Source organism: Tachyglossus aculeatus, chromosome 3 (genome assembly GCF_015852505.1).
Source record: "Tachyglossus aculeatus isolate mTacAcu1 chromosome 3, mTacAcu1.pri, whole genome shotgun sequence".
Lineage (NCBI taxonomy): Eukaryota > Metazoa > Chordata > Mammalia > Monotremata > Tachyglossidae > Tachyglossus > Tachyglossus aculeatus.
Genome location: NC_052068.1, coordinates 26,894,737 through 26,913,542, shown reverse-complemented (window position 1 = coordinate 26,913,542; position 18,806 = coordinate 26,894,737). Strand labels below are relative to the sequence as shown.

The window sequence follows — 18,806 nt, the reverse complement described above, 5'->3', positions numbered from 1 at the left end:
GGGGGACAACCTGATCAATCAATCAATCGTATTTATTGAGCGCTTACTGTGTGCAGAGCACTGTACTAAGCACTTGGGAAGTACAAGTTGGCAACATATAGAGACAGTCCCTACCCAACAGTGGGCTCACAGTCTAGAAGATGAAGACTGTGAGCCCCCCGGGGGACAACCTAATCAATCAATTGTATTTATTGAGCGCTTACTGTGTGCAGAGCACTGTACTAAGCGCTTGGGAAGTACAAGTTGGCAACATATAGAGACAGTCCCTACCCAACAGTGGGCTCACAGTCTAGAAGATGAAGCCTGTGGGCCCCCCGGGGGACCACCTGATCAATCAATCGTATTTACTGAGTGCTTACTGTGTGCAGAGCACTGTACTAAGCGCTTGGGAAGTACAAGTTGGCAACATATAGAGACGGTCCCCTACCCATCAGTGGGCTCACAGTCTAGAAGATGAAGCCTGTGAGCCCCCCGGGGGACAACCTGATCAATCAATCGTATTTACTGAGTGCTTACTGTGTGCAGAGCACTGTACTAAGCGCTTGGGAAGTACAAGTTGGCAACATATAGAGACAGTCCCTACCCAACAGTGGGCTCACAGTCTAGAAGATGAAGCCTGTGAGCCCCCGGGGGGACAACCTGATCCCCTTGTAACCTCCCCACTTTTGCACGTGGTGCGCGCTTAATAAATGCCATCGTGATTGTTGCAAGTTGGCAGCATATAGGGCCGGTCCCTACCCAACAACGGGCTCCCAGTCTAGAAGGGGCACCCATCATCATCATCATCATCATCAATCGTACTTATTGAGCGCTTACTATGTGCAGAGCACTGTACTGAGCGCTTGGGAAGTACAAATTGGCAACATCGAGCCCACTGTTGGGTAGGGACCGTCTCTATATGTTGCCAACTTGTACTTCCCAAGCGCTTAGTACAGTGCTCTGCACACAGTAAGCGCTCAATAAATACGATTGATGATGATGATGATCTAGAGACAGTCCCTACCCAGCAGTGGGCTCGCAGTCTAAAAGGGGGAGACAAGAGAACAAAACCAAACACACTCCCAAAATAAAATAAATAGGATGGATATGTACAAGTACCTTAGGGCTGGCATGGCTTCCCCTGCTGGGCACGGCCAGGTAGCATGCAAAGCACCAAAAGGCGGGTGCAGGCAGTGCAGCACAGTGTTGCAGCACAGTGTTGCAGTTGCAGCAGCAGCAGCAGCCCCGCGCTCCGGCTCAGCCTCGCTCCGCCGGGCAGCGCTCGCGCGCGCGCGCGCTCACCCACACTCACACACACACACACGCTCTCACACACAGCCACGAGACCAGGGCAGCCCCGGCCCCGCCCCGCGCGCTGATTGGCTGCGGCCCGGAGTGGGCGGGCCCGCCTCGCGCCTCGGCCGGCAGGGAGACTCCGGCGGGCCGGCGGCCATCTTGGACGAGGGGAGAGGCCTCCCCTCACACCAGGCCCGACGGCCCCAAAGATGGCCACCCCGGCCGCCCCTTAACCCTGTTTTTTTTTTAAAAAAAAAGTTATATTTATATTATAAATAGTTATATAGTTGTATTTTTGTCACATGGTCGTCCTCTCGCCCTCCCCTCGGGCGACTGCTCCCTCCTTCCTCTCCCCCTCGCCTTACCTCCTTCCCTTCCCCACAGCACCTGTATATATGTATATATTACATGCATATGTATGTATATTATATTATATGTACATATTACTCTATTTATTTATTTTACTGTACATGTCTATGTCTTTGTACATATCTCGTCCCCCTCTCCATTCCCCCATCTTACCTCCTTCCCTTCCCCACAGCACCTGTATATATGTATATATTACATATGTACATATTATGTACATATGTATGTATATTATATTATATGTACATATTATGTACATATTACTCTATTTATTTTACTTGTACATATCTATGTCTTTGTACATGTCGTCCCCCTCTCCATTCCCCCATCATACCTCCTTCCATTCCCCACATCACCTGTATATATGTATATATTACATATGCACATATTATGTACATATGTATGTATATTATATTATGTGTACATATTATGTACATATTACTCTACTTATTTATTTATTTTACTTGTACATATCTATGTCTTTGTACGTATCTCGTCCCCCTCTCCATTCCCCCCATCTTACCTCCTTCCCTTCGCCACAGCACCTGTATATATGTATATATTACATATGTACATATGTACGTATTATGTACGTATGTATATTATATTATATGTACATATTATGTACACATTACTCTATTTATTTTACTTGTATATATCTATGTCTTTGTACATCTCGTCCCCCTCTCCATTCCCCCATCTTACCTCCTTCCCTTCCCCACAGCACCTGTATATATGTAGATATTACATATGTACATATGTACACATTATGCACATATGTATGTATATTATATGTACATATTACTCTATTTATTTATTTTACTTGTACATATCTATGTCTTTGTACATATCTCGTCCCCCTCTCCATTCCCCCCATCTTACCTCCTTCCCTTCCCCACAGCACCTGTATATATGTATGTATATTATATGTACATATTATGTACATATTACTCTATTTTACTTGTACATATCTATTCTTTGTACATATCTATGTCTTTGTACATATCTCATCCCCCTCTCCATCCCCCCATCTTACCTCCTTCCCTTCCCCACAGCACCTGTATATATGTATATATGTTTGTACATATTACTCTATTTATTTTACTTGTACATATCTATTCTTTGTACACATCTATGTCTTTGTACATATCTCGTCCCCCTCTCCATCCCCCCATCTTACCTCCTTCCCTTCCCCACAGCACCTGTATAGATGTTTGTACAGATTTATTATTCTATTTATTTATTTATTTTACTTGTACATATCTATTCTATTTATTTTATTTTGTTAGTATGTTTGGTTTTGTTCTCTGTCTCCCCCCTTTTAGACTGTGAGCCCACTGTTGGGTAGGGACTGTCTCTATATGTTGCCAACTTGTACTTCCCAAGCGCTTAGTACAGTGCTCTGCACACAGTAAACGCTCAATAAATATGACTGATTGATTGATTGATTCTATTTGGTGGGTCAGTGGAAAGAGCCCGGGCTTTGGAGTCAGAGGTCATGGGTTCAAATCCCCGCTCTGCCAATTGTCAGCTATGTGACTTTGGGCAAGTCCATTCACTTCTCTGTGAAGTTAACTCATCTGTAAAATGGGGATTAAAACTGTGAGCTCCATGTGGGATAACCTGATCACCTTGTAACCTCCCCAGCACTTAGTGCTTTGCACATAGTAAGCGCTTAATAAAAGTCATTATTTATTTTGTTAATATGTTTTGTTTTGTTTTGTTCTCTGTCTCCCCCTTCTAGACTGTGAGCCCACTATTGGGTAGGGACCGTCCCTATATGTTGCCAACTTGTACTTCCCAAGCACTTACTACAGTGCTCTGCACACAGTAAGCGCTCAATAAATATGATTGATTGATTCTCTGTCTCCCCCTTCTAGATTGTGAGCCCACTGTTGGGTAGGGACCATCTCTATATGTTGCCAACTTGTACTTCCCAAGTGCTTAGTAATAATAATAATAATAATAATAATGGCATTAATTAAGCACTTACTATGTGCAAGGCACTGTTCTAAGCGCTGGGGAGGTTACAAGGTGATCAGGTTGTCCCACGTGGGTGTCACAGCCTTCATCCCCATTTTGCAGATGAGGGAACTGAGGCTCAGAGAAGTGAAGTGACTTGCCCAAAGTCACATAGCTGACGAGTGGCGGAGCTGGGATTTGAACCCATGACCTCTGACTCCAAAGCCCGGGCTCTTTCCACTGAGCCACGCTGCTTCCCTTCCCCACAGCACCTGTATATATGTATATATGTTTGTACATTTTATTACTCTATTTATGTATTTATTTTACTTGTACATATCTATTCTTTGTACATATCTATTCTATTTATTTTGTTAATATGTTTGGTTTTGTTCTCTGTCTCCCCCTTCTAGACTGTGAGCCCACTGTTGGGTAGGGACCGTCTCTATATGTTGCCAACTTGTACTTCCCAAGTGCTTACTACAGTGCTCTGCACACAGTAAGCGCTCAATAAATATGATTGATTGATTCTCTGTCTCCCCCTTCTAGATTGTGAGCCCCCCACTGTTGGGTAGGGACCATCTCTATATGTTGCCAACTTGTACTTCCCAAGCTCTTAGTACAGTGCTCTGCACACAGTAAGCGCTCAATAAATACGATTGATTGATTGATTGATTGATTCTCTGTCTCCCCCTTCTAGACTGTGAGCCCACTGTTGGGTAGGGACCATCTCTATATGTTGCCAACTTGTACTTCCCAAACGCTTAGTACAGTGCTCTGCACACAGTAAGCGCTCAATAAATACGATTGATTTATTTATTAAGCGCTTACTATGGGCAAAGCACTGTTCTAAGCGCTGGAGAGTAAGCGCTCAATAAATACGATTGATTGATTGAGTCTCTGTCTCCCCCTTCTAGACTGTGAGCCCACTGTTGGGTAGGGACCGTCTCTATATGTTGCCAACTTGTACTTCCCAAGCGCTTAGTACAGTGCTCTGCACACAGTAAGTGCTCAATAAATACGATTGATTGACTGGCACTCCTCGTTTTGGCAGCTACCCACCGACGGTGGCGAAGGGCAGTCTGACGCAGCTGGCGACCTGGAGGGCAACCATCCTGCCCTCGGCTACTTAACTATTTGGGACGCTCGAAAGGGTCCGACCTGACACAACCACGGGGAGAAACGAGCAGGCTTCGTCCTTCACAGCTTTGAAAGGTCGTAATAATAATAACGATGGCATTTATTAGACTTCTAGACAGTGAGCCCACTGTTGGGTAGGGATCGTCTCTATATGTCGCCAACTTGTACTTCCCAAGCGCTTAGTACAGTGCTCTGCACACAGTAAGCTCTCAATAAATACGATTAATTGATTGATTAAGGGCTTACTATGGGCAAAGCACTGTTCTAAGCGCTGGGGAGGTTACAAGGTGATCAGGTTGTCCCATGGGGGGCTCAGAGGCTTAATCCCCATTTTACAGATGAGAGAACTGAGGCTCAGAGAAGTTAAGTGACTTGCCCAAAGTCACACAGCTGACAATTGGCGGAGTCGGGATTTGAACCCATGACCTCTGACTCCAAAGCCAGTGCTCTTTCCACTGAGCCACGCTGCTCCTCAGCCACCCTCTCGCCCCCAGGCAGTGTGGGGGGGTCCCTGGTCTCTCCCAGCCTGATTATTGCCTTTTAATTTAAATTTCTTTTTACAGTGGGATGACCCATCCTGAGTGATATTAACTGTGCTATATTAGGTGCCAAGTACTGAGTAGATCCAAGATAATAGATCCTTCCAGACTGTGAGCCCACTGTTGGGTAGAGACCATCTCTATATGTTGCCAACTTGTACTTCCCAAGCGCTTAGTACAGTGCTCTGCACACAGTAAGCGTTCAATAAATACCATTGAATGAATGAAGATAATCAGGCCCCAAGGGTTGGGGGGGCTCACAGTCTAAAGAGGAGAGCAGCTCTAGGATCACCATTTTGCTGATGAGGGAACTGAGGCACAGAGAAGTTAAGTGGTGGTGGTGATGGTATTTGTTAAGCGCTTACTATGTGCCATGCACTATTCTAAGAGCTGGGGTAGATACAGGGTAATCAGGTTGTCCCACGTGGAGCTCACAGGCTAAAGAGAAGCTGAGAAGCAGCATGGCTTTGGAGTCAGAAGTCATGGGTTCAAATCCCAGCTCTACCAGTTGTCAGCTGTGTGACTTTGGGCAAGTCACTTCACTTCTCTGAGCCTGTTACCTCATCCGTAATATGCGGATTAAGTCTGTGAGCCCCCTGTGGGACAACCTGATCACCTTCTAACCCCCCCAGCGCTTAGAACAGTGCTTTGCCCATAGTAAGTGCTTAATAAATGCCATTATTATTATTATTATTAATCCCCATTTTACAGATGAGGTAACTGAGGCACAGAGAAGTGACTTGCCCAAAGTCACACAGCTGATCAGGGGCAGAGCCGGGATTAGAACCCTCGACCTCTGACTCCCAAGCCCGTGCTCTTTCCACTAAGCCACGCTGCTTTTCTAAGTGAAGTGACTTGTCCAAGGTCACGCTGGAGGGAAATGGTGAAGGTGGGATTAGGACACAGGGTCTCCGACTCCCAGGCCTGTGTTCCTTCCACTAGGAGAGGGAACGGTCTGTGGGTCTCTCTTCCTCCCTTCAAGGCCCTACTGAGAGCTCACCTCCTCCAGGAGGCCTTCCCAGACTGAGCCCCTTCCTTCCTCTCCCCCTCGTCCCCCTCTCCATCCCCCCATCTTACCTCCTTCCCTTCCCCACAGCACCTGTATATATGTTTGTATATATTTCTTATTCTATTTATTTATTTATTTTACTTGTACATATCTATTCTATTTATTTTATTTTGTTAGTATGTTTGGTTTTGTTCTCTGTCTCCCCCTTTTTGACTGTGATGTGAGCCCACTGTTGGGTAGGGACTGTCTCTATCTGTTGCCAACTTGTACTTCCCAAGCATTTAGTACAGTGCTCTGCACACAATAAGTGCTCAATAAATACAATTGATTGATTGATTGTGGGCAGATTAGACTGAACCCTGAAAATCTGGGGCTTGCACAAATAGAATAAACAGTAACAGAATTAAGTGCTTATTGTGTGCAAAACACTGTGCTAAGCTCTGGGAGAAAATACACAGGTGGGGATTAAGGCCCCTGTCCCTCACAGGCTCACAATCAATCCTATTTATTGAGCTTCTAGACTGTGAGCCCGCTGTTGGATAGGGACCGTCTCTATATGTTGCCAACTTGTACTTCCCAAGCGCTTAGTACAGTGCTCTGCACACAGTAAGCGCTCAATAAATATGATTGAATGAATGAGCACTTACTGTGTGCAGAGCACTGAACTAAGTGCTGGGAAGCGTGCGTCATCATCATCAATCGTATTTATTCAGCACTTACTATGTGCAGAGCACTGTACTAAGCGCTTGGGAAGTACAAATTGGCAACATATAGAGACAGTCCCTACCCAACAGTGGGCTCATAGTCTAAAAGGGGGAGAAAGAGAACAAAACCAAACATACTAACAAAATAAAATAAAATAAAATAACAACAGTACATATAACAGACACATTCCCTACCCACAACGAGGTTACTATTTAGAGGCAGTAAAACCAGTTCCCAGAGGGCCTAGATACTACAGGTGAGGAGCTAAAATGATTGTGAACTGATTAGAATACAAAACAGGATACCAGGGTTCTAATGTCTTGAGGGAAAATAAATACTGAGGAAACAAACTAATCTAGAAACAATGCCTGAGTTATTAAAATTAAGGTGATTGGAACTTGACTTGATCTGATGACTTTTTCAAGAAGACGGGTAAGGATAATGGCAATTGGAAATGTGAAAATACTAATTTTGTTGCCTTGAATTTTTGCAAAGCCCAGTGCAAAATAAATTGTCTAAAAACTCCATAATAAATAAGATCCTCCAACTAGTTAGGGAATATACATTATTTTTTTAAATAATAGCCAATGACAACGTGGAACCAAATACGTGAGGCTCCTGGGCTGCAAGAAGCAGGGTGGCATGTTGTTGTCCAATTTGAGTTCCTTAACCCTAAAGCACAGCTTCTAAGGTTCCAAGTTTAAAGTTTCCTCGAAGGGTATTTAGACATGGTTATCTTTTACCCTAACAAGTGCCCAGAATGATGCCCATTGTCAAAACCCTAAGGTTTAAAGCCTATCATCGTGTCGGAAAGGATAAAGTTACAACATCATCCTCATCATCATCAATCATATTTATTGAGCGCTTACTATGTGCAGAGCACTGTACTAAGTGCTTGGGAAGTACAAATTGGCAACATATAGAGACAGTCCCTACCCAACAGTGGGCTCACAGTCTAAAACATACTCCATCCTCTGCCTGCCACCCGCACCTCCGCCAAAAAAAGGTTAAAGATGTTCCTTAATAGCAAAAGTGTACGGTTTTCTTTCGGATGAGGTAATTGGCAAAGAGTAAACTTGGTCATATTTGAATCAGCAGTTTCCGTGGTTAAACTGTAAACTCCTTAAGGGCATGACTGGTGTCCTTTACCTCTAGTGAACTCTCCCAAGTGCTTAAAACAGTGTTCTAAACATTGGAAGCAATAAATAACATCGAATGTCACTCAAATGAGGTCTACTGCCCTGGAGCAATGGAGGTAGGCTGCAATCAATCAGCGGTATTTATTAAGCATTGACTATAAGCACAGCACTGTAGGCAGCAATGTGGAGGATCAAGGGTGGAGGCTGAAAAAGCCCAAACTGCTCTCTAAGTGAGCAAACATGTTGGCATCATGGTTTCCTGGCTAGGTTGTGGAGCAGGGTTAGAAATACATGGTTTTAAAGACATCTCCACTGTCTGCACAGTGTCTTACCACAAGTGCTGGGTTGACTTAAAGTGTAGATTACAGCTGGGAGAGGAATTTTCCACTAGGACCAGGCTTAAAATATACTCTCCCCCAGGCAGATCCAGCCACTCAATAGTTTCAGTTGGTGTGAGCTTGGCTTGGCAATTGAAATATTTAGTTGTTCCTCCACAGGAAATATGAACTGAGTCAAACTGCCTGACAGGTTGAAATGGAGAGAGAAATGTCCACTTTGATTAGGTTTTTTTGCCTCCCTCTAGATTTTTAAATTATAAAAAACAGTCCACACTAAAAAAAGTTATGTCTTGGAATAATCTTTGGAAACCAAATGTTTCAATATCCTGTTTTAATCATTCTAGGAAAAAATACTTGATTAACGAGAAACGTATTTCTCTTATCAAGAAACTAACGTGTGTTCAGCCCAGAGAAAAATAGAACAAGTATTTGAGTAATCGTGTATGTACACAGCCCAGTATTTCCTGAACACATTTGGAGATTGTAACAGTAATAAGACATGCCTTTCCACTTGGAAATAGGGCAGACATTTTATTTTTTTAATGATTTTTAACAGTACAGCCCAAAGTATTGTTATCATTAATACTTCTCTTTTCAAGCTGAGGAAGGAATAGGCCATGATGATGTTCTGTGGCTGGTGTCACTTTCTTCTCTGGTTTGCATATGACATACATTTTTATTATTGCACTGTCAAGGGCAAAGATTCATTTATTTTCCAGGTAAAAAGATTTTTCTTTCTCCACATCCAGAAACATCATCTGCCATTAGATGGCAAGCCAAAATGAACTCAAATAAAACCTTTGGTCAACAATCAACAATTCATGAATTTTCACCTTCATCTTTCAAGCTGAAATTGAGGGCCTTTAATAAGAAGATAAAAGTATACGGAAAAATCAGTAACTAGACAACCCCAACCTTGACTCCTGTTTATTCAGTCAGTATTATCAGGAACAAACTGTGAACTTCCCAGGGCTGTTCTGTCAAGCATTACTGAAGCTGTACCCTAACCCCTTGGCAGCTGAACCTTATGACATTTTAGAGGTTGGCAAAAGTTAGGATGTGGAAGCGCAAGCATAATTTCAAATGGAGGTCTTGCTAGTGGTGATGGAAAATGTGATCAGTCACTAATCAATATTTTGTGTCAAATTCTTAAAATATGCCTACTGGCCTCCATTTTTCTTAACCTAATTTTTCAAAGGTGCAGTCAATCATTCAATGTCAGTCCCCCAAAATACGCTGGCTGAAATAGCGACTACAAAAAACCTTTGAGAAACACTGTTATAGGTTTTACAGTACAGTGTGTTTTATTTAGTTGACTGAATTTACCTTTGTGAGGAAAAAGCAATGGAGATCTTTAGGAGAGCTTATGTTTCTGAAGTTCCTTAAGTCTTTTTTCTTGGGATACTTATTTTAACTCTCAAAGAACAGGCAATCTGTTTGTGCATCACTTTTTTTTTTGGTGGGCCTGTTGGAATTAGTGCTCTTTCAGCATGTGCAAAGTTAATTAAGATTCTTTGCTGTAATTACCTTTGGCAAAGATTTAGCTATAATTCTATTATCTTGATTTGACTTTTAATTGGGTGTGTGTGCATTCCTAATAGTACCTTTCCCTGGTAATGAGGGGCTCAAACAGGGAAAGCAATCAGTATGTGAAATCTGGTGGATTTTTGTTTCCAAAGAGGATTTAAAATGTGTAACAGTATTTGAGCTGGGCAGGGTGGACCCTGTGTTTCCTGGAAAGAAAACTGATGACAATTTTCTCTTCCCTGATTGATGGGAGTTTCCCACTGACAACAACAGATGAGCCTCAGCGCTGAGACTTCGGGACCAAGAACCTCCGCGGAGGAATTCATTATAGTACTAGTGGTTTGTGCCAATTAAGCATAGTTGGGAGTGCAAAGTGTTATCACCGCCCTCACCTCTATGACACAGATTAGGAAAGAGGATTTGTGGCTTGGGTGGTGGGAAAGGATCAGTTTTAACACTAGGAGAAAAGCCTTAAGTGAGTTATATCCCACCCTCATTCCCTGGCTGAGGGCATGGCAATTCTAATCCAAGGGGCCATACCTCACGTTGTTCAGTTGCCCCTGAGGGTTTATAAGAGTTGAGTCCTAGCATGCCACAAGACTTCTAGGCATAAACAAAATGAACTCACATGCTCAGAAGCATCCTTTGAAAGATTAACTCAAGTCAGCTTCCAAGCTTTTACCCTTCCCAGACCAAACATGCAGGAGGAGGTAAGGTGTGCGGAAGGGGGCTAGAGAGACAATAGAAGAGCACTCAAGCCTGGCCTGAACCCAACTAGATTTTGACTTTGGGCCACCCACCTCCTCATCAAATAAAAAACACCTCACTTTTGGCTTTAAAGCACTCAATCACCTTGCCCTCTCCTACCTCATCTCGCTATTTACTCCTACAACCAGCCCGCACACTTAGCTCCTCTAATGCTAACCTTCTCACTGTGCCTCCATCTCACCTCAGACCCTTCACCCAAATCCTGCCTCTGGCGTGGAACACCCTCCCTCCCAAAATCTGACAATTATTCTCCCCACCTTCAAAGCCTCACTGAAGGCACATGTCCTCCAACAGGCCTTCCGACTAACCCCCTGCCCCATCCTCTTCTCCCACTCCCTTCTGTGTCTCCTTGACTTCCTTCCTTTGTTCTTCCCCAACCCACCGCACAGCACTTATGTTTGTATCTGCAATTTATTTACATATATTAATGTCTGTCTCCCTCCTCCAAACTGAAAGCTTGTTGTGGGTAGGAAATGTGTCTGTTCGTTGTTCTATTTTACTCTCCCAAGTGCTTAGAACAGTGCTTTGCACATAGTAAGCGCTTTATAAATGCCATTATTATTAAATAATAATAAATTATTATTAAGTAATAATAACAAACACGATTGAATGAATGAATTAATGAACTAAATACGACTGGATGAATGAATGACTCCAAGTCTGGCCTGGGACAGCAGGACATGGGAAGAGCTCATGCTCTGAACCTTGGACAGATGTGGGGAAGATTCAGGAAGGATCTAGACTGTGAGCCCACTGTTGGGTAGGGACCATCTCTATATGTTGCCAACTTGTACTTCCCAAGTGCTTAGTACAGTGCTCTGCACACAGTAAGGGCTCAATAAATATGATTGATTGATTGATTGATTGATCCTTGAAAGTTCCAAGTCCAGTGACTGGGGCTCTGGAAGGGCAAGAGGGCGAGCAGTACCAGGGCACAGACAGAGAAGTACAGAGGGTCCTGGAGAGGGAGAGATCCAGGGAAAGACTGTTTGAACTGGATATGTTTCCAATTGTTACCATATTAAGAACGTATTAAATATTGTTCAGATCTCAGATCTTGGTGTCTGCCTATGGTAGGGCCTGGAGGAGAAGATCCAGGAGCCAGGGAGACACATGGACTTAAGAAATTGTGGGAAGGAATACTTTGTGAGCTTCCAGCAGCTAACCCTGGGGATGGTGGCGAGGAATAATAATAATAATAATAATAATAATGATGTCATTTCTTAAGCGCTTACTATGTGCAAAGCACTGTTCTAAGCACTGGGGAGGAACACTTTGTGAGCTTCCTGCAGCTAGCCCTGGGGATGGTGGCGGGGAATAATAATAATAACAATAATGATGTCATTTGTTAAGCGCTTACTATGTGCAAAGCACTGTTCTAAGCACTGGGGAGGAACACTTTGTGAGCTTCCTGCAGCTAGCCCTGGGGATGGTGGCGGGGAATAATAATAATAACAATAATGATGTCATTTGTTAAGCGCTTACTATGTGCAAAGCACTGTTCTAAGCACTGGGGAGGAACACTTTGTGAGCTTCCTGCAGCTAGCCCTGGGGATGGTGGCGGGGAATAATAATAATAACAGTAATGATGTCATTTGTTAAGCGCTTACCATGTGCAAAGCACTGTTCTCAGCACTGGGGAGGAAACAAGTGATCAGATTGTCCCACGTGGGGCTCACAGTCTTCATCCCCATTTTACAGAAGAGGTAGCTGAGGCACAGAGAAGTCAAGTGACTTGCCCAAAATCACACAGCTGACAATTGGCAGCGTTGGAATTTGAACCCACGACCACTGACTCCCAAGCCCCGGCTCTTTCCATTGAGCCACGCTGCTTCCCTTATATACAGAAGTGCCATGGGTCAGGGAGAGGGGGCTAGAGCAAAGAGGGTGAGTCGGGGCGATGCTGAGGAAGAGGGGGGCTTCGTCTGGAAAGGGCTCTTGGAGGAGGCAAGCCTTCAATAGGGATTTGAAGGTGGGGGAAGTGTGATTGAAGGATTTGCGGGAGGGAGGGCATTTCAGTCCACCAGTATAAGATGGACGGGGGTCAATATTGGGACAGGAGAGAATGAGTCACTGCGAAGAGGTTAGCACCAGACGGCAAGGATGACGAGGGGGCGGAGGGCGATGAGGACAAGGGGGTGGAGGGCAACAAGCAGGCTGGTTCCAGATGACTTGTGCTCATTTGGGGAGGCACCTGGGCTTCAGCCATAGAGTGGTGGCAGTTATAGGGGTGCATGGACTTGGGGAGCAGTGAGGTAAAACACCCCCAAAATCTACTTTAGAAGAGTATGGGAAAACTTAGGGGCATCAGGACCCAGTGGAAGCTGACCAGAGTCCCAGTGCTCCTTCAGCGGCTCCAGGGGCTTTTTCAGCCAGGATTTGGGGATGAAAACTGGGAAAAATAATAATTAAGGTATTTAAGTACTTACTATGTGCCAAGCACTGTACTAAGTGCAAGGGGTCTCCCCTTCTAGAGACCCTTCTAGACTGTGAGCCCGTTGTTGGGTAGGGACGGTCTCTTTATGTTGCCAACTTGTACTTCCCAAGCGCCTTAGTACAGTGCTCTGCACACAGTAAGCACTCAAGAAATACAATTGAATGAATGAATGAAAGGGGTTCAACTGCTAGGACAGGAGGGATGTGGGAGGATCTTTATGATAGCGCTTAGAACAGTGCTTTGCTCATAGTAAACGCTTTATAAATACCATTATTATTATTATGATTATTATGCTAAGAGGGCAGGGATTGTGTCTACCTACTTTTTTGAACTCTCCCAAGGACTTAGTACAGTGTATTGCACACAGTCAGCACTCAGTAAATACTACTGATTGACTGGTATGCTGCTGGGTGGGAAGGACTGGAGGCGCTAAGTGTAGGGAGCTAGGAAATGATTGAGAAATTTATTTATCTATCTATTTATTTATTTATTTTACTTGTACATATCTATTCTATTTTGTAGTATGTTTGGTTTTGTCTCCCCCTTTTAGACTGTGAGCCCACTGTTGGGTAGGGACTGTCTCTATATGTTGCCAATTTGTACTTCCCAAACGCTTAGTACAGTGCTCTGCACACAGTAAGCGCTCAATAAATATGATTGATGATGATGATGATGATGATGCTGATCTGAATAATCTGGATAGGCACTGCTGGACATAATAGGCTAAAGAAATTCTCTGAGGATGGGCAGCTAGACTGGAGAAGCAGGCCAGGATTGGGAGACACGCCACAGCAGAGAAAAGAATTCTGTACAATGAGTCAGACATACTTGCATTTCTTCATTTGTCTGAGTTTACAACATGTGTTACTGAGTTACTTGCATTGAATGTTGCAAACTCTTTTTTTGGAGGGGAGGGGCATGCACAATGAAGGGTTTGGGGGGATCTTCCTCATCTTACCCCCTAACTAAAGTTTGTCCCTCCAAGCTCTCTGTTTTGGGTCCCCCGGTCTTCTCATTTTGTGCTCACCCCCTCAAGGAACTCATTTGATCCCAAAGACCACCTGTATTCAGAGGACTCTCACATCTATCTTGAAGCAAGGCCCTACTTCTCTTCTGCCGGCACCTCAGGATCCCATTCACTCCCATGGCTTCAACTACCATCGCTACACGGATAATTCCCCAATCTACCTCTCCAGCCATGAACTCTCCTTCTTTGCAGTCTTGCATTTCCTCCTGGCATCAGCACATCTGTTCTTGGATGGCCCACTGGACACCTGAAACTTAACGTTTTGAAAAACAGGATTCCTCATCTTCCCACCTAACCCTGTCCTCCCCAAGACTTTCCCATAACTGTCTCAATGGCATTTACTGAGTGTTGTGTGTCAAGGTGGGATATAAGAGCTTAGATCAGCCTGGTACACTGCAGACACCATCACCATCCTCCCTGTTTCACAAGCCCATAAATCTGGGATTATCTTTGATTCATCTCTCTCATTCAACTCACACATTCAGTCTATCACCAAATTCTGTCAGTTTTACCTTCACAGCATCTCTAGAAGCTGCCCCTTCTCCATCCAAACTGCTACCATGCAGATGCAAGCCCTCAACATCTCCCACCTTGACTGCTGCATCAGCCTCCTCACTGACCTCCTAGCCTCCTGTCTCTGCTCTCTCTAACCCAAACTTCACTCTGATGCCCAGAACATTTTTCTAATATACCACCCCGTCCACATCTCCTGTCTTCGCAAAAACATCCAACAGTTGCCCATTCACGCCTACATCAAATTCCTTTCCACAAGCTTTAAGGCACTTAATTAGCTCCCCCCTACTTTATGTGCTGATCACCTACTACAACCCAACCCACACACTTCACTCCTTTAACACCAACCTACTCACTGGACCATGATCTCATCTTTCTCACGGTGGACCCCTTGCCACATCCTCCCCACTGAGCACTTAGGTATTCAGTCATTCTTCTCCCCATTGCAACACTTCCGTACATATCTTAAACTCTGTTGACTTATCCCTTCTTGTAATGCATTTTAGTGTCTGTCTTTCCTTCCTAAACTAAGGGCAAGGATCTTGTCTAACTCTATTATACTTTCCCAAGTGTTCACTGCTCTGCACAAAGGAAGTGCTCAGTAAATACTATTGATTGACCGATATTTCCAATCACTTATTTTTCCTCTCACATTCCTCGCTTACATTTATCCATTCCTCCCCAGCTCCCCTTCTCATTGCACCTCATTCTTGACTCTCCCACCAGTTACCCCTGGCTCATGTCCTTTTTCCTACCTGGAATCCCCTCCCCATTCATATACCCTAGACTTCAGTTCTATGCATCTTCAAGGTCCTTTTGAAGTCCCACTTCTACGAGGAGGCTTTCTTCAATTCCATTTTCTTTTCTTCGTGTCATATCCTTCCAACTATTAGCTCAGCACTTTTGCACCACCGGACCAATTATAAACTTGCAACTTTCTGAAACACTTTTGATTTGCATACTCTACTATTTAAGCATTTCTGTCTCCTAATTGTAAATTACTTTTGTTTCGGTCTCTCCTGTTAACCTGTAAGATACTTAAAGGCAGGCTTCACATCTTCGACCCCTCCCTATTGTACTTTCCCAAATACTTAGTCCAATGATCTGCATGCACACTTTACCTCATTTTCCTACCTTATTCTCCCTCTGAGTCACCAATGGAGTTTGGTCTTTACCCACTAAGCACTCTGACACCCCCCCCAATCTCCATGGCAGAGCACGTATGTACTTGTCTTTATACTCAGTTGCTTCCCTTATGTGTCCAACCTGATTAGCTTGAATCTACCCCAGTGCTTAGAACAGTGCTTGACACACAGTAAGTGCTTAACAAATACCATCATCAATCGTATTTACAATGTGCAGAGCACCATACTAAGATTTGGAAGAGTACAATGTAACAGAGTTGGCAATGTGTTCCCTGCCCACGAGGAGCTTACAATCAAAAGGGGGGGACAGACAATAAAATAAATTACAGATATGTGCATAAGTGCTGTGGGCCTGAGACTGGGGTGAATAAAAGGTACAAATCCAAGTGCAAAAGATTGTAAACGCCTTGAGGACGGGCTCAGGTTTACCAACTCTATTGGACTGTACTCTCGTAAGAGCTGAGTACAGCGCTCTACACCTAGTAAGCACTCGATAAATATATAGCATGTACTAAATGTTTGAGAAGATACAACAGAAGTAAGAGATACACATTCCTTGCCCACAAGGACCTTACCCTCTAATTCGGAAGACAAACATAAAAATAGTAACAAAATAAGATAATCAAAATAAATAATGTACAAGTGAAATAAAATATACAGGTGTTAAAAATGGAGACGTGGCTGTTGGGCTGATACAGCTTGGGGTGTTGGGAGTTAATCAAAGAAGGTTTTTGGAGGAAGTGGGATTTTGAGAGGATGGAGGAGCTAGATGGAGGATATGACAAGAGCCAAGCATTTTTTTAAACATTTCATTTTGGCTACACATTTTCTTTGGAATTTACACATTTAGTAAGATTTAGGAGTTCTGGTGCAAATTTTTTAACGGAAGACGAATTTCAAGGTCCCGCAGGAAATTTGCAGTTTTCTTCAAACTTCTGTCTTCGTCAAAGATCTAACCGGAAAACACTTAAACTCTTATAGGAACTAACCCAGTTGAAAGTCCAGTTTGGGCAAGGATTGTCGCTCTTTATTTCTGAATTGTACTTTCCAAGCGCTTAGTACATTGCTCTGCACACAGTAAGTGCTCAATAAATACGATTGAATGAATGAATGACATTTTAAAAGACTGAACCATTCTCATTTCAGAAATAGGGCTGGGACTGGGACAAGATAAAGGGTTAAATTTAAAGTGAAGAGGAAGCTTTTGTCTTTGGTTCAGCATGGTTTGCTAAAGAACTGGGTACTTACCACAGAAATATCTGGAAAAATGTGTGGAGACTGAATTATGGAAAACATAGAAAACATTCCATGGCTCAGTGGAAAGAGCACGGGGTTCAAATCCAGGCTCCACCACTTGTCAGCTGTGTGACTTTGGGCAAGTCACTTCACTTCTCTGTGCCTCATTTCCCTCATCTGCAAAATGGGGATTAAGACTGTGAGCCCCACGTGGGACAACCTGATCACCTTGTAACCTCCCCAGTGCTTAGAACAGTGCTTTGCACATAGTAAATGCTTAATAAATGCCATCATTATTATTATTATGGAACATGATTAAGAAAGAATCGTCACTGGACTTGGACGGGCTAAGTAAACTTTTCTAGAGTTTTATGGCTCAAACTAAAGTTTAGGGGAAAGTCTGGAGAAGGGAAAGATTGTGCTTTTAAGCAGGATTTTATTTTGTGCTCTTTGTGCCCAGAACTGATACTCTGCAGAATTATAAGGCCAGAACTTGCTTCAGGTCAATGACTTTCTTTTTTGTTACTTAATGTTCATATCTACATATCCACCTTTGCTTTAAACTATTTTTTTATAGATTTAAGGTGAAATTCCTCCACATTTGGGGTTCTGGGTAGCCAAAACCTTTTTCTAATCACTAGACTAGAAAGTCAGCTACAGAGTTAACATTGAACCACAGTTGTTTCCTCTGCTAGTTTGGAGGGGTGGGGGGGGTCATTTTTTCAAGTCACTGGATGGTAATGGGGAATACCATGCCATCTTGGGATACTCTAACTGGGTAATGCTCCCTAACTAGAGTAGAAGGCTGAGGATAGTGCATGACAAAAACTTCGAACATGCTCAGATGAAATGAAGAAAGTCTTGGGATTTGCAGGTTAAGGTCAGGTCAGTCCTGATGAATCTTCCAAGGGCTTCATTTGGAGAATTCCCTGAAGTACAATGTGCCTAATCATCCAAAGGTTAAGCTACAACAAAGATCCTTAACAGGGGCTCAGTGATGACCCAGCAGCAGAGTTCATGCCCTGTTGATTTACGTTTAGGCCTTTCAGCCATAATTGCACATAGATAGCAAACAATTAGTGCAAATTGTTATTTACCTCCACCTTACTTAGCAGATTTCTTACCCAACCCAAACAGGTTTAACTCCCCTCCTCAAACTGCCTGTCTCCCCCACCATTTCCCCCATCCCTTTTCCCTAATGACCTGCCTACCTACTATATTGAGAAAACTGAAACTATCCGGCATGATCTCCTTAAAATCTCTCCTGCTCCTCTCCAGTCCCTCCATCCTCCTGCCCCATCCTGCCCAGGAGCATCTCAAGAGATCTCTTACCTCCTCTCAAAATCCACCCCTTTCACCTGAGCATCTGCCCCCATCCCTTCACACCTAGCAAAGCACCTGCCCTTTCCCTTTCTTCTCTCCCTGTCATCTTCAACTGTTCCTTCTCTAATGGCTTCTTCACTGCTTTCAAACACGCTCATGTCTCCCCTACCCTAAAAAAACCCCTCCCTTGACCCCACAGCTCCCTCCAGTTATCGCCCTATCTTCATCCTACCATTCCTCTTCAAACTCCTTGAGCAAGTTGTCTGGCACAGTGGATAGAACACAGGCCTGGGAATCAGAAGATCATTCATTCATTCAACCATATTTATTGAGCACTTACTGTGTATAGAGCACTGT

General features: G+C 43.7%; 1 protein-coding gene across 2 annotated transcripts in view; it reads right to left on the bottom strand.

The window, feature by feature from the left end:
* Positions 1–18,806, bottom strand: part of ADK (adenosine kinase) — a 580,063-nt gene that overhangs the window by 532,448 nt on the left and 28,809 nt on the right. The window contains exon 1 of one of the 2 annotated variants that reach the window (XM_038744079.1): positions 1,099–1,252. The exons of the other annotated variant lie outside the window; for it this stretch is intronic. Within the exon in view, the coding sequence (XP_038600007.1) occupies positions 1,099–1,112 (14 nt within the window). The 5' untranslated portion in view covers positions 1,113–1,252. Of the gene's footprint in view, positions 1–1,098; positions 1,253–18,806 lie in introns of those variants that run through there. 2 annotated transcript variants of the gene reach the window in all.